The sequence below is a fragment of the Anomaloglossus baeobatrachus genome, chromosome 2 (genome assembly GCF_048569485.1).
Source record: "Anomaloglossus baeobatrachus isolate aAnoBae1 chromosome 2, aAnoBae1.hap1, whole genome shotgun sequence".
Classification (NCBI taxonomy): Eukaryota; Metazoa; Chordata; class Amphibia; order Anura; family Aromobatidae; genus Anomaloglossus; species Anomaloglossus baeobatrachus.
The window spans coordinates 424,191,539-424,207,339 of NC_134354.1; the positions used below are offsets into that span (position 1 = coordinate 424,191,539).

The 15,801-nt window shown below is 49.0% G+C and overlaps 1 protein-coding gene across 1 annotated transcript in view; it reads right to left on the reverse strand.

Annotated features, from left to right (window-relative positions):
• ELOA (elongin A) overlaps positions 1-15,801 on the reverse strand; it is a 113,370-nt gene that overhangs the window by 29,507 nt on the left and 68,062 nt on the right. Inside the window, exons 5-6 of the mRNA XM_075336206.1 lie at positions 15,431-15,539; positions 15,153-15,311 (exon numbers count right to left, since the gene is read on the reverse strand). Coding sequence (XP_075192321.1) covers positions 15,153-15,311; positions 15,431-15,539 — 268 coding nt within the window. The remainder of the gene's footprint in view (positions 1-15,152; positions 15,312-15,430; positions 15,540-15,801) is intronic.

Consider the following 15,801-nt stretch of genomic DNA (forward strand, 5'->3'; position numbering starts at 1 on the left):
GAGAAACGCTTATCTGGATAAGCATGATGTTTCTGGACTGATTCTCTGAAGTCAGAGTGGTCCAGAAAAGTACTCAATTTACGCTTAGGATACCGGAAATGGAACTTCTCCTGCTGTGCAGCTGCCTCCTCTGCTGAAGGGGCTGGGGGAGAAATATCCAACAGTCTATTGATGGCCGCTATAAGGTCATTTACCATAGCGTCACCATCAGGGGTATCTAGATTGAGAGCGGTGTCAGGATTAGATTCCTGATCACCCACCTCTGTCTCCTCATACAGAGCCTCGTCTCGCTGAGACCCTGACCAGTGTGATGACGGCGAGGGTCTTTCCCAGCGAGCCCGCTTAGGCTGCCTGGGACTGTCATCCGAGTCAGAGTCTTCAGCCTGTGATGCCTGGGACCCCCTTGAAGTACGGATTAGTTCCAACTGAGGGGGACCGGGGAGCATAGACACAGCAGTGTCCATGGTCTGAGAAACTGGCCTGGACTGCAAGGTTTCCAGGATTTTTGTCATAGTCACAGACATCTTATCAGCAAAAACTGCAAATTCTGTCCCCGTCACCGGGGCAGGGTTCACAGGCGTCTCTGCCTGGGCCACTACTACCATAGACTCTGGCTGTCGAAGTGGCACAGGGATTGAACATTGCACACAATGGGGGTCATTGGAACCTGCCGGTAGATTAGCCCCACATGCGGCACAAGCAGTGCATACCGCCTGTGCCTTGGCACCCTTGCGTTTTGCGGATGACATGTTGTTGTCTCCTCAGAGCAATGAGGGTATAAGCCAAGAAGCGACTGTACAGTGCAATATAAATATATATGGTACAGGGAAAAAATGCACCAAGTAACACTGTGGCACTAGTGGGGCCAGCACTTATGTGCAGCTTACCGCCCGCATAAACGCGGGTGTGTGGTCGCCAGAGTCCCTTGTCTGAGTCCCCCAGAGCCTGTGTCCGTTCTCCAGCCAGACTGCATGCAGGAATGGCTGCCGGCGTCCTGTGGAGAGGGGCGGGCCCTGGGCGTGTCGAGACCAAGAGCGGGAAACTTGCGTCCCCACTGTGCCCAGTGAGAGGGCTGGAGTATGTAAATAAGACTCCAGCCCTCGGCGCTGGCTATAGAACAGCGTCTCTCCCTTTCCCTGATTGACAGGGTGGGGGCGGGAACGAAGCAGAGCTAGGCCGCAAAAAGCCGGGGACTAGATTTATGAGCGCTGCCGCCGTAAAAGCGCGGGCAGCGCGAGTCCCCGGCGCACCACAAGTCCCAGCGGCGCCGCCGCTCCCGGAGCGGCCGGCGCGGTAGTTCCCAAGACATAAAATCACTCAGCTAAGCTGCAGTGACTCTAACCCGAGCGCGCAGCGCTAGTGCCCCCGGCGCACTAGCACACCCAGCAAGCCTGGAGTGTGCGTGGCCTGTCTGTGCGGGGACACAGAGTACCTGAACGTTGCAGGGCCTTGTCCCTGACTGTACTCAGCTCCTCCAGCAGGGTCTCTGGGTCGGTGGATGGAGCTCGGCCTCAGGGTTTGGGGGCCGGTAAGATCCCACTTCCACAGAGCCCCTCAGGGGGATGGGGAAGGAAAGCAGCATGTGGGCTCCAGCCTCCGTACCCGCAATGGGTACCTCAACCTTACAAACCGCAAGTGGGGTGAGAAGGGAGCATGCTGGGGGCCCTATATGGGCCCTCTTTTCTTCCATCCGATAGAGTCAGCAGCTACTGCTGACTAAACAGTGGAGCTATGCGTGGATGTCTGACCTCCTTCGCACAAAGCAGAAAACTGGTGAGCCAGTGATCCCACTGGGGGTGTATAGCCAGAAGGGGAGGGGCCTTACACTTTTTAGTGTAATGCTTTGTGTGGCCTCCGGAGGCAGTGCTATACACCCAATCGTCTGGGTCTCCCAATGGAGCGCCGAAGAAATCGTCTTTTATAAGACCTGATCAGGCCGGCACAGGTCTCTGGAGTTATCTTGGCCCACTCCTCCATGCAGATCTTCTCCAAGTTATCTAGGTTCTTTGGGTGTCTCATGTGGACTTTAATATTGAGCTCCTTCCACAAGTTTTCAATTGGGTTAAGGTCAGGAGACTGACTAGGCCACTGCAACACCTTGATTTTTTCCCTCTTGAACCAGGCCTTGGTTTTCTTGGCTGTGTGCTTTGGGTCGTTGTCTTGTTGGAAGATGAAATGATGACCCATCTTAAGATCCTTGATGGAGGAGCGGAGGTTCTTGGCCAAAATCTCCAGGTAGGCCGTGCTATCCATCTTCCCATGGATGCGGACCAGATGGCCAGGCCCCTTGGCTGAGAAACAGCCCCACAGCATGATGCTGCCACCACCATGCTTGACTGTAGGGATGGTATTCTTGGGGTCGTATGCAGTGCCATCCAGTCTCCAAACGTCACGTGTGTCGTTGGCACCAAAGATCTCGATCTTGGTCTCATCAGACCAGAGAACCTTGAACCAGTCTGTCTCAGAGTCCTCCAAGTGATCATGAGCAAACTGTAGACGAGCCTTGACATGACGCTTTGAAAGTAAAGGTACCTTACGGGCTCGTCTGGAATGGAGACCATTGCGGTGGAGTACGTTACTTATGGTATTGACTGAATCCAATGTCCCCACTGCCATGAGATCTTCCCGGAGCTCCTTCCTTGTTGTCCATGGGTTAGCCTTGACTCTTCGGACAAGCCTGGCCTCGGCACGGGTGGAAACTTTCACAGGCTGTCCAGGCCGTGGAAGGCTAACAGTAGTTCCATAAGCCTTCCACTTCCGGATGATGCTCCCAACAGTGGAGACAGGTAGGCCCAACTCCTTGGAAAGGGTTTTGTACCCCTTGCCAGCCTTGTGACCCTCCACGATCTTGTCTCTGATGGCCTTGGAATGCTCCTTTGTCTTTCCCATGTTGACCAAGTATGAGTGCTGTTCACAAGTTTGGGGAGGGTCTTAATTAGTCAGAAAAGGCTGGAAAAAGAGATAATTAATCCAAACATGTGAAGCTCATTGTTCTTTGTGCCTGAAATACTTCTTAATATTTTAGGGGAACCAAACAGAATTCTGGTGGATTGAGGGGTTGAATAATAAATGACCCTCTGAATAAACTTTTCACAATTTAAAAAAAAAATAAAAAAAGAAATAACATTCTTTTTTGCTGCAGTGCATTTCACACTTCCAGGCTGATCTACAGTCCAAATGTCACAATACCAAGTTAATTCCGAATGTGTAAACCTGCTAAATCTGCAGGGGGTTGAATACTACTTGTAGGCACTGTATATATATATATATATATATATATATATATCACACACACACACACTAGAGATCAAAATTACAGATGTTAAGGTCATTGTGTAGTCCTATGTGATTATATCCTAACATGAGTAAACTAGCAGTATTTTAAGCTTATTTCATAAGCTGAATTTATTCTAAATCACATAATAAAAATGTAAATGAGGTAAATGAAAAAGAACACAGATTAAAATAGAGAACACACTCATATACCTACAAGTTATTAGTGTTAATCTGGCACCTGGTGCTAATTACCTTAATTATCTGACAAACCCTATTTAACTGGTAGCCTAAAGGCCCCGTCACACTAAGCAACATCGCTAGCAACATCGCTAGCAACATCGCTGCTAACGAACAACTTTTGTGACGTTGCTAGCGATGTCGCTGTGTGTGACATCCAGCAACAACCCGGCCCCTGCTGTGAGGTCGTTGGTTGTTGCTGAATGTCCTGGGCCATTTTTTAGTTGTTGCTCTCCCGCTGTGAAGCGCAGATCGCTGTGTGTGACAGCAACAACTAAATGTGCAGGCAGCAGGAGCCGGCTTCTGCGGAGGCTGGTAACCAATGTAAACATCGGGTAACCAAGAAGCCCTGTCCTTGGTTACCCGATATTTACCTTTGTTACCAGCCTCCGCCGCTCTCAGCTATCAGTGCCGGCTCCTGCTCTGTGCACATGTAGCTGCAGGACACATCGGGTTAATTAATGCATGCATTTACGCCACGTGCACATGAGCCCTTAGGCAAGTGAATACTTTAACCACATCATTTTCCCACTCCAGCCTGTATAATCTGGAATGGTTATTAGTTTAAGCATATCAGATTATGTGTATTTGTGTAATGAGAGAGGATGGGACTTAAGGATATCAGCACCCTTTATCAAGGTGTGCAGAATTATTATGCAGCTTGTTTTCCTCAGGCAAATGGAGCCAAAAAAAGATATTTAAATGACTCTGAAAAGTCAAAAACTATGAGAAAACTCTTACAGAGAGATGCAGCACTAATAACTAAAATATTAGGATAAAAGCTTCGTTGCAAACAGTCAACAGAATTGCAAAAAATGTGTTGAGACAAAAAAGACGCGTCTTAACCCCTTCACAACCGATGACGTCCTTGTACATCATCGGCCATTGCCCTGCCTTTGATGCGGACTCACACGTGTTTGCATCTTTCTTAGCACTTAACAGCTGATTTCATCAGCCATCAAGTGCCTCAAACAGACACAGGTGTATCCGAGATCCACCACTGGCTTTAAACCAATTTAATGCTGCTGTCAATTTCTGACATCGGCATTTAAGATGCGCCGACAGGAAGCGCGTTACTAATCCTGCCCTTCAACGCCCTGTCGTCCCCTGTGCCTGTCATCATCCTCCTGTGAATATCGGCAGCAAGCAATGTCTGGGAAGTTGTGGTTGGTGCTGCCCAAAAAGTTGATTGTTAATAGATTTAATAGACTAAGGAACTGATAGAGTTCATGGATGGAGTCCATGGCTTATAACTTATTGAAAAGAAGGGGTGAGGCTATATTGGTCACTGATATATATTTCTTTAAATGTATGAAATTTATTTTTTGTACATTTTGAGTTGTTTGGTTATTATTCTCACTTTAAGATTGGTACAAATACCTCTGATAGCCTTTCCTGGTGAATACATGCCACTTTATATGTTGATTACCCTATGACAACTCTACTTGGCTGCCTCCTGGTTGTATTACATGTCATCCAATTCTAATGATTATTATGTTCAACTAACATCATGTTTGACTAAATGTATTAATGTTTCATTAGACTCATATGGTTTACCGCTTGCCTTCTAACCTTATGACAACACAGGTTTCTATGCTACTTTCTATGTAGCTTCTAAGTTTAACTGCTTGCATTAATGATTTTGGGATATGCCTAAATACAACCTGTCATGTTGCCGTCATGTTACTTGCTGACATCACCCACAGTGCCTTGTTTTTATGGGTTTGGGGTGTATTTAATGAGATATCTGATATATACAACCTGCTGTAACCCTCAGTCTTATATAGCACCGCACAACCATCTCTACCCTCTACCTTCCAACAGTCTCGCACCCCTACAATTTATTATAAACTATGCTGCCAGGCTAATCCACCTGTCCACCCGCTACTCCCCGACCTCTCCTCTCTGCCAATCCCTTCACTGGCTTCCCATTGCCCAACGACTCCAGTTCAAAACACTAACCATGACCTACAAAGCCATCCACAACCTGTCTCCTCCCTACATCTGTGACCTAGTCTCCCGGTACCTACCTGCACGTAACCTTCGATCCTCACAAGATCTCCTTCTCTACTCCCCTCTCATCTCCTCTTCCCACCATCGCATCCAAGATTTCTTCCGTCCCTCCCCATTACTATGGAATGCTCTGCCTCAACACATCAGACTCTCGCCTACCTTGACAAGCTTCAAAAGGAACCTGAAGACCCACCTCTTCAGAAAAGCCTACAACCTTCCGTAACCCTCAGTCTGATATCAGCTCTACCCTCACCTACTGTATCCTCACCTATCCCTTGTAGACTGTGAGCCTTCGCGGGCAGGGACCTCTATCCTCCTGTACCTGTCTGTGTCTTGTATTGTTTATGATTATTGTACTTGTCCCTATTATGTATACCCCTTTCACATGTAAAGCGCCATGGAATTGATGGCGCTATAATAATAAATAATAATAATATCTCATCGATTTTGTTTATGTGCTTTGAATTTCTAATAAAATATATTGTATTCTGCTTTGGACATTAAGTTGTTGATCTGATTTACTGGTAGCTCATAGGTATCCAAATTTCTCCAACTGATACTCCAGTATATATGATGTTGGTTTATACTTTTGGGCTTTATATTCTCGATTGGTCTAATTTTGTTTTTTTTTTGTACTTTCTCTTCAAACCCGAACCTCAGGTTCGCTCATCTTTAGGCCATGTGCACATGTTGCGTTTTTTCATGCGTTTACGCAGCGTTTTAATGCAAAAATGCATGCGTATTGATTTCCAGGCAAAGTCTATGAGAAATACGGCTTTCTTGTGCGCACTATGCATAAAAAAATGCTGCATTTTTGGTGTAAAAAATTTGTCAAAATCTATGAATTTGTCAAAATCTATTTGAAGAAGCAACATGTCAATTGTTTTTGCCATTTTGGCTGCGTTTTGCTAACATTGAAGTCAATGAAAATTATCAAAACGCATTCTACATCAAATTCCTATCATTTTTCATGCATTTATGATGCAAAACGCATGCTTTTTTTGTCAAAATCAAAGCATGCGTTTTTGGCATGATAGTGAGGTCATGATGTTTCCTTTTGCCCTCACATCCAGCCCTACTTTAAAAAAAGAGTCCAACAATAAAATTATTATATTTTATTAATAAATATGAAATTTCAATAATCTTTTTCTTACAATTAACATTTTTGTGTATGATTTATAGCAGTTTTTTTTTCCTAAGGTTTGAATGGGCAAACTTTATTCATGTGTCTTTGTATTGAAAACGCATCTGTCACACTCCCCGGGTCCTCGGCTCCCCTTCCCGGGTCCTCTGTTCCGCTCCCCGGGTCCTCAGCCCCGCTCCCCGGCTCACCTGCCACGCTCCCCGCTCTCCAGCCTCCGGTGCCCGTCCTTCCCAGGCCCCCTGGTCTCCGATCCCGGCGCCCGACGGCTTCCCAGGCCCTGGCCGGCTCCCCTGCGTCCTCCTCTCAGCTTCCTTCCCTGGCTTCTGGCACCCGGGCCGCGCGCATGCGCATTAGGGCGCGCGCGCGGTCACTGACCCTTTCTTAAAGGGCCAGCGTCCATTAACAGGAAATGAGGCTAATCAGGTACAGGGTATAAAGGGGTTTATTGTCCAAGGGGGCGGGGCCTGATCTTCGTGTTTCCTAAGCTAGGAGTCAGGTCTCCTGGTGTCTCTGTGCATATACTCACCTATCTCTCTTGTAGAGCCGTGCCTGCCTCGCCATCCAGTCCTGCCGTATCCTGAACCCCGAACGCTGTCCATCTGCCATCCTGACAGTCCGCACCATCCCGGATCCCTGCGGTGACTCGTCATCTCGCTCCAAAGGTTCCGGACCCCGCCTGACATCATCTCGGCTTCCGAACCTGAGCTGCGTCACCCGGACTACCACCCGTGACTCCGTGGTCCCAGGGACTTCTCCGCTATACTCGTGTGCACGGACTGTTCTGCTGTTTATAGTGTTCCAGCTACCGGACTCTTTACTACCATCTAGGAGTTCGGCCCAGTGGATCCACCTCCTGGGTCTGCCCGTCCACCTGGCCGTGAGCGTAAGATCAGGCCATGGATCCCGCTGCAGCACTAGCAGCCGTACAGGAGGAACTCCAACGCCAGCGTGAAGTCCAGACCCGCATGCTGCAATTCATGTCTTCTGTGGACGCTCGCCTGAACACGCTACAAGCGGCAGTTACGACTTCAACATCCCGGGCTTCCACTAGTCAATCCACGGATCCAGCTCCTGTGGCGACTTCCTCAGATACCACCAGACTTCGGTTGGCTTCACCACCCCGGTACGCCGGAGACCCCAAGACCTGCAGGGGATTCTTAAACCAATGCTCCCTCCATTTCACGCAGCTGCCGCATTTGTTTGCCTCCGACCAAGCCAAGGTCGCCTTCATCATGTCCCATCTAGAGGGTGAGGCACTGGCGTGGATGAACCCCTTGTGGGAGAAGGGGGATCCTGTGACCACGAACATCCAGGACTTCCTGCAGGCATTCCGTGGTACCTTTGATGAGCCCGGACGCGCCTCCGCGTCTGCTTCGTCTCTTCTCCGGTTACGTCAGGGGACTCTGACGGTGGGTCAATACGCGATCCGGTTTCGCACCCTGGCCTCAGAACTCGGGTGGAACAACGAGGCCCTAACCGCCGCCTTCTGGGAAGGACTCTCAGGGCGAATTAAAGACGAGCTGGCGGGTCGTGACGTACCGACCACCCTGGATGCCCTGATTGCCCTAGCGACTCGAGTGGACATTCGCTTTCAGGAGCGATCCAAGGAAGTGTCCCGTGAGAGACGTCCGGTACGGCATTCCTCTCCTCCGCAGAAACCCTCCGTACTTCAGTCATCGACAGCTGGGGCTCCCGTCCACGAGCCCATGCAGATCGACCGAGTGCATCAGTCTGAACAACGTCGAGCAGAGCGGCTCGCCAAGGGTCTCTGCTTTTACTGCGGTGAGGGCACACACCTGCTACGCTCCTGTCCAGAGAGGCCGGGAAACTCCAAAGCCTAGGGTTGGTAGGAGAGGCCACCCTAGGTGCTGGGACTCTCTCTGACCCGGTTACATGGACAGTGCAAGTGACAACGGGAGAGACGCGGTTCACGGCTGATGCCTACCTCGATTCCGGGGCAGCAGGCAATTTCATCCAGCAGGCCACGGTGGACAAGTACCGGGTGCCTGTTATTCCACTCGACAAGCCCCTAGTGAATGCCTCGGTGGATGGGAGACCCCTCTCTGACACCATCTCCTGGATCACCAGGCCGGTCGAACTGCGTATCGGTGCCCTTCACACCGAGAACATCGCTTTCTACGTCCTCCCACACATGTCCCACCAGATCCTGCTGGGACTTCCATGGTTGCGGACACACGAACCATCAGTTAGCTGGGGCACTGGCGAAATCACCCGATGGGGCTCTTCGTGTCATGAGAGGTGCCTAAAGTCCATACAACCCATCCGACGACCTCCGGTTCCAGAGAACCTACTGGGGCTGCCCTCGGCCTATTGGTCCTTTGCAGATGTCTTTGATAAAAAGGAATCCGAGGTACTGCCGCCACATCGTCCATACGATTGTGCCATCGACCTGCTCCCAGGAACAACACCACCACGAGGACGGATATATCCTTTATCTCCAGCCGAAACAAGGGCCATGTCTGCTTACATCTCAGAGAGCCTGGCAAGGGGGTTCATTCGGAGATCCTCCTCTCCTGCTGGAGCAGGTTTCTTCTTTGTCAAGAAGAAAGAGGGCGACTTACGCCCATGCATAGACTACCGGGGTTTGAATCAAATCACCGTAAAAAACAAGTACCCTCTGCCGCTCATTCCCGAATTGTTTGACCGGCTTAGAGGAGCTCGTGTGTTCACCAAGCTGGATCTTCGGGGTGCTTACAATCTGGTACGCATCCGCTCTGGTGACGAATGGAAAACCGCGTTCAATACGCGCGATGGACATTATGAATACTGCGTGATGCCCTTCGGCCTGTGTAACGCTCCTGCCGTCTTTCAAGAACTGGTGAACGATGTGTTCCGGGACCTTCTCTATATCTGTGTGGTAGTGTATCTAGATGACATCCTTGTCTTCTCTCCGGACCTCCAAACCCACAGAGAAAACGTACAGCTGGTTCTACAGAGACTGAGAGAGAATCGTCTGTACGCAAAGTATGAGAAGTGTGTCTTTGAGCAGTCTTCTCTCCCCTTTCTGGGGTACATCATCTCTGATACTGGACTGCAGATGGATCCCAAGAAGGTCTCCGCCATTCTCAACTGGCCTCCTCCTTCTGGACTGAAGGCAATCCAACGCTTCCTGGGATTCGCCAACTACTACCGCCAGTTTATCCCTCACTTCTCTGCCTTGACTGCTCCTCTCTCCGCTTTGACTAAGAAGGAGGCTAATCCAAAGGACTGGTCACCTGCGGCTGACGCCGCGTTTGGCTCTCTGAAGCGGGCTTTTGCTTCCTCTCCTGTACTCCACCGTCCGGAGTTAAACCGCCAGTTCACCTTGGAGGTGGATGCCTCCTCCTCAGGAGCCGGAGCAGTGCTCATGCAAAAGTCCTCCTCCGGGAAGATGGTGACTTGCGGATTCTTCTCCAAGGGCTTCTCAGCGCCTGAACGCAACTACACCATCGGTGACCGAGAGCTCTTGGCAGTCAAACTGGCTTTGGAGGAATGGCGCTACCTCCTGGAAGGGGCAGTGTACCCCGTGATTATTTACACGGACCACAAGAACTTGGAATACCTACGGTCCGCTCAGCGTCTGAACCCACGGCAAGCCAGGTGGTCCCTATTCTTTGCCAGGTTTGATTTCCAGCTTCACTTCCGACCCGCGGACAAGAATGTACGCGCTGATGCCTTGTCCAGGTCTTTCATGCCCATGGAGCAGGAGGAAGAGACTACCCAACCCATCATTTGTCCTAGTAAAATCATTCCGGTGGCCCCTGTCACCCTGGCCCAGATACCGCCCGGGAAGACCTATGTCTCCGAGGTAGACAGGAAAAAAGTGTTACACTGGGGTCATGCCTCGAAAACAGCCGGTCATGCTGGTCAGAAAAAGACATGGGGTGCGATTGTACGTCATTATTGGTGGCCATCCCTTCGCACGGACATCGCTGCTTTTGTATCCGCCTGTTCTTCTTGTGCCAGGAACAAGACGCCCAAACACCTCCCATATGGCCGTCTTCTGCCTCTGCCGATACCCTCAGTTCCGTGGCAACACATAGCAATGGACTTTATTACGGACTTGCCATTGTCCTCCGGACACACAGTCATATGGGTCGTGGTGGACCGGTTCTCTAAAATGGCCCATTTCGTCCCTATGGCTGGACTGCCCTCTGCTCAGGAACTCGCGGACGCCTATATACAACACATCTTCCGCTTGCATGGCTTTCCATTACACATCGTATCCGACAGAGGAACTCAGTTCACCTCCCGCTTCTGGAGGGCTCTCTGTAAACATCTGGGAGTGACTCTGGACTTTTCATCTGCATACCATCCTCAGTCTAATGGCCAGGTAGAGAGGGTCAATCAAATCTTGACCTCTTTCTTACGTCACTATGTTAACGCCCATCACGACGACTGGTCCGCTCTTCTTCCTTGGGCTGAATTCTCCCACAACCACCACATCAGTGAGTCGTCCTCCAGCTCTCCCTTCCATGTCGTTTACGGACTTCAGCCTTCCATCCCATTGCCTGTATCTCCTTCTTCGGATGTCCCTGCTGCAGATACAGTAGCCCGTGACTTTGCAACCATTTGGGACTCTGTCAAAGCGTCCCTTGGGCGTGCTTCCCTGCGGATGAAAAGACACGCAGACAAGAAACGTCTGGACCCTCCGTGTTTCTCTCCTGGAGATCTCGTCTGGCTTGCTTCCCAGTACGTCCGCCTGAAGATACCATCATACAAGCTGGGTCCTCGCTACATTGGGCCGTTTAAAATCCTCAACAAGATCAATGAGGTCTCCTACAAGCTACAGCTCCCGGCCACGATGAGGATACCCAACTCATTCCACGTCTCCCTGCTCAAGCCGGTTGTCCTTGGTCCCTTCTCCGCTGCTGCCAGTCCGGCTCCTCCACCTATTGCCGATGACGACATCTATGCGGTAAGGGATATCGTGGCCATGAAGACCGTACGAGGTCGACAGTTCTTCCTGGTGGACTGGGAAGGGTATGGTCCTGAGGATAGGTCCTGGGAGCCCAGGGAGAACGTGGGCACTCCTCTGATCCGTGCCTTCATGTCCCGGTTGCGGGGAGGGGGGCGTGGGGGGGGGGTACTGTCACGCTCCCCGGGTCCTCGGCTCCCCTTCCCGGGTCCTCTGTTCCGCTCCCCGGGTCCTCAGCCCCGCTCCCCGGCTCACCTGCCACGCTCCCCGCTCTCCAGCCTCCGGTGCCCGTCCTTCCCAGGCCCCCTGGTCTCCGATCCCGGCGCCCGACGGCTTCTCAGGCCCTGGCCGGCTCCCCTGCGTCCTCCTCTCAGCTTCCTTCCCTGGCTTCTGGCACCCGGGCCGCGCGCATGCGCATTAGGGCGCGCGGTCACTGACCCTTTCTTAAAGGGCCAGCGTCCATTAACAGGAAATGAGGCTAATCAGGTACAGGGTATAAAGGGGTTTATTGTCCAAGGGGGCGGGGCCTGATCTTCGTGTTTCCTAAGCTAGGAGTCAGGTCTCCTGGTGTCTCTGTGCATATACTCACCTATCTCTCTTGTAGAGCCGTGCCTGCCTCACCATCCAGTCCTGCCGTATCCTGAACCCCGAACGCTGTCCATCTGCCATCCTGACAGTCCGCACCATCCCGGATCCCTGCGGTGACTCGTCATCTCGCTCCAAAGGTTCCGGACCCCGCCTGACATCATCTCGGCTTCCGAACCTGAGCTGCGTCACCCGGACTACCACCCGTGACTCCGTGGTCCCAGGGACTTCTCCGCTATACTCGTGTGCACGGACTGTTCTGCTGTTTATAGTGTTCCAGCTACCGGACTCTTTACTACCATCTAGGAGTTCGGCCCAGTGGATCCACCTCCTGGGTCTGCCCGTCCACCTGGCCGTGACAGCATCCCATTTTATGCACTGAAGAAGCATGTAAAACGCGGTAAAAACGCGGCAAAAACGCATGCGTATTTTCGTAGCCAAAACCAAATTTGACAATGACAAATTCTGCCAGAGGATGCATCCATTTCTGCAAGTTACAGAACGCAACGTGCGCACATGGCCTTAGTGCTGGTAACAGTGCTATTAGCAATCGTAATTTCTATTTATAAGTGTTTACACATGCTGGTCATACTTACATGTTTGTTAGTGGATAAGGTTTACATTTTAATTAATTAATAAATATTGTTTTTATCTAGAATAATCCACCAGGTCAGTGATTTTTTTTCAAAACCAGGAGTGAGTAAGGAATACAGAAGTGGTGCTTGTGTTTCTATTATACTTTTCTTCTGATTGTTCCACTCCTGCTTTTGGCTTACAAATGCGAAGGTAAAAAACACCAAATACAGTCATATGAAAAAGTTTGGGCACCACTATTAATGTTAACCTTTTTTCTTTATAACAAATTGGGTTTTTGAACCCAAAAAAAACTTAGAAAACTATTTGCTATTGATCTCAATGGGAAAACATACTTCAGCAATATGCACACACACCAGATTCTGTCTGGAATCCTGCTGAGAAAGTGCTGAATAAAGAACTTGGGGTGCACGTGTTCCACCTTTCTTAACATCTTTTACCGGTTTCAGGTTTAGAGAACCATAAAGGTACTATAAGAACAGGTGGTTTAGAAGCCATCACCTTACAGGATTTACAAAAAAAGACACCAGCGAAAAACACTGGAAAAAAACGCCAAACAATAGGCTTGAAGAGAAACACTGTTAGGCGGGCTTTGCACACTACGACATCGCAGGTGCGATGTCGGTGGGGTCAAATCGAAAGTGACGCACATCCGGCGTCACTTGCGATGTCGTAGTGTGTAAATCCTAGATGATACGATGAACGAGCGCAAAATCGTCGTCATCGTATCATCGCTGCAGCCTCCGACATTTCCAAAATGCCGGGGGAGCGACAGGTACGATGTAGTTCCTCGCTCCTGCGGCAGCACACATCGCTGTGTGTGAAGCCGCAGGAGCGAGGAACTTCACCTTACCTGCCTCCCGGCTGCAATGAGAAGGACGGAGGTGGGCGGGATGTTTACATCCTGCTCATCTCCGCCCCTCCACTTCAATTGGCCGCCTGCCGTGTGACGTCACTGTGACGCCGCACGACCCGCCCCCTAAGGAAGGAGGCGGGTCGCCGGCCAGAGGGACGTCGCACGGCAGGTATGTGCGTGTAAAGCTGCCGTAGCGATAATAATCGCTACGGCAGCTTTCACTATATATCGAACGTGCGACGGGGGCGGGACTATCGCTGCAGCATCGGTAACACATTGTTACCGATGTTGCAACGTGCAAAGCCCGCCTTAGTGTTTTTCTGAAGTTTCTTCTGCTTCAAAAACCATGCGGGTAGAAAGATTTGCACAAGGAATTCCCTATAAGTACATGGAAACAAGCTCTGGAAACAACTTATGCAACTGCAACCTGTGCTTCTCTTCAGGAGACATATTATAAAGTGTATTCCAGATGGTACTATACCCCTCTAAAGTTGTGCAAGTTTTCTGCTGAAAACTCACCACTATGTTGGAGAGGTTGCGGGAAAAATGGATCCTTTATCCACATTTTCTGGGGATGTCCTTTACTTAAACCCTTATGGAAGAAAGTCAGAGACCTCTTAAAGCAATTGACTACAAAAGATATAAATCTTACTCCAGAATTGGTTATTCTTTCCATAGGGTTAGAAGAATATGAGAAAAAGTATAGATACATTGTCTGTCACATTTTCTTAGTTATTAAGAATTTATTAGCAGCCAACTGGAGAGAAGAAAAAATCCCATCTATTTCAGAAGTTACGGACAGGGTTTCAGCTCATAATTTATATGAGTATAATATTGCGTTAAAAGAAAAAAAACTATCAAAGATATAAAATAAGATGGTCTCTTTGGTCCCAGAAATACATGCCAAACCTTGTTTTGAATTAGTTCCTTGACATTATCTAAATAATATAAATGTAATATGTTATTTCTGAATGTGTTTATATACTGTGCTAAATGAATATGAGTTTATAATCTTGCTTGACTTTGAAACTTAACGAATTACCTCAACGTCTTCCTCCTTCCCTTTCTCCTCCCCCTTTATATTCCCTAACTCCTTCCATTCCCACTTCCCCTCCAATACCCCTTCCCATCCACTTTTAGCCTATCCTTTCTTCCCTTACTCTTCCCCTTCTTTGTTATTTCAACAATATTTTTAAGAATGCATTTTAAATACTTCAATTACCCCCTCCCCTGTTATTGTAAACCCCTTAAAATTTAATAAAGTATACAAAAACCATGCGGGTATGCCTGTGACTAAAGGAAGCTGGGCACCCCAATACTATACATGGTGCTGTTTGCCAAATGTTTTTCTTAGCACTGCTCATTAAAATCAATAAGAAGCTTATTCAAGTGGTTTTTATACCAAATCTGTTAATCAAACCCTTTGTGAATAAATACTTCAATATTTCTCAGAACAATATGTGCGTTTCATATGTGCAGGCACCTAACTCCACAACTGTAGGAATTGCTACATGAAACATGATACTCACAGTCTATGTTGTTAGCCAGGACTCGGATACATTGCTCATAGAGGGACATCATCTTTGGCAAGTAAGCGGATTTAGATCCAGAATACACCTGCATCTTGGAGTTTAATCTGCGGCCAGTAAATCCGTTACCTTCATCCTCCTCTTGAGAATACAGTGGAGCTAGGGATCAATTAGAAAATATAATTCAGAAAATACTCCGGCTGATCTCCCATCCAGCAGCCAGAGATTACTGACCAGGCTGCTGGACTGGGTCCAACGTTATTATCATGGCATCTTACCTTTCCTCTTATGAGGCAAGGCGGGAACAGTGTCAATAGATGGAAGAGGTCGATAATTTGGCTGGATAGCTGGCAATGGTATATCAGGGAGAACAGGGACTTGGTCTATCTGCACAACAGTGACACAAAAACACCAGTTAACATCACCAGGAAAAATATTACAAGTCATAAAACTTTTATTGCCAACATGTACATCAGAGGACACATCAGCAGCCACTCAGAATGTGTACCTACTACTCAAACTGCTGGCTTTTATAAATGGAGATAATGTCATTAGTTCAGGACAGCAATGGGCGATCGAGTTACGTCTCGTGGAGTGTCCAGATAAAATATGGTACACTGCAGATATAACATTACTGTTATATTACAAA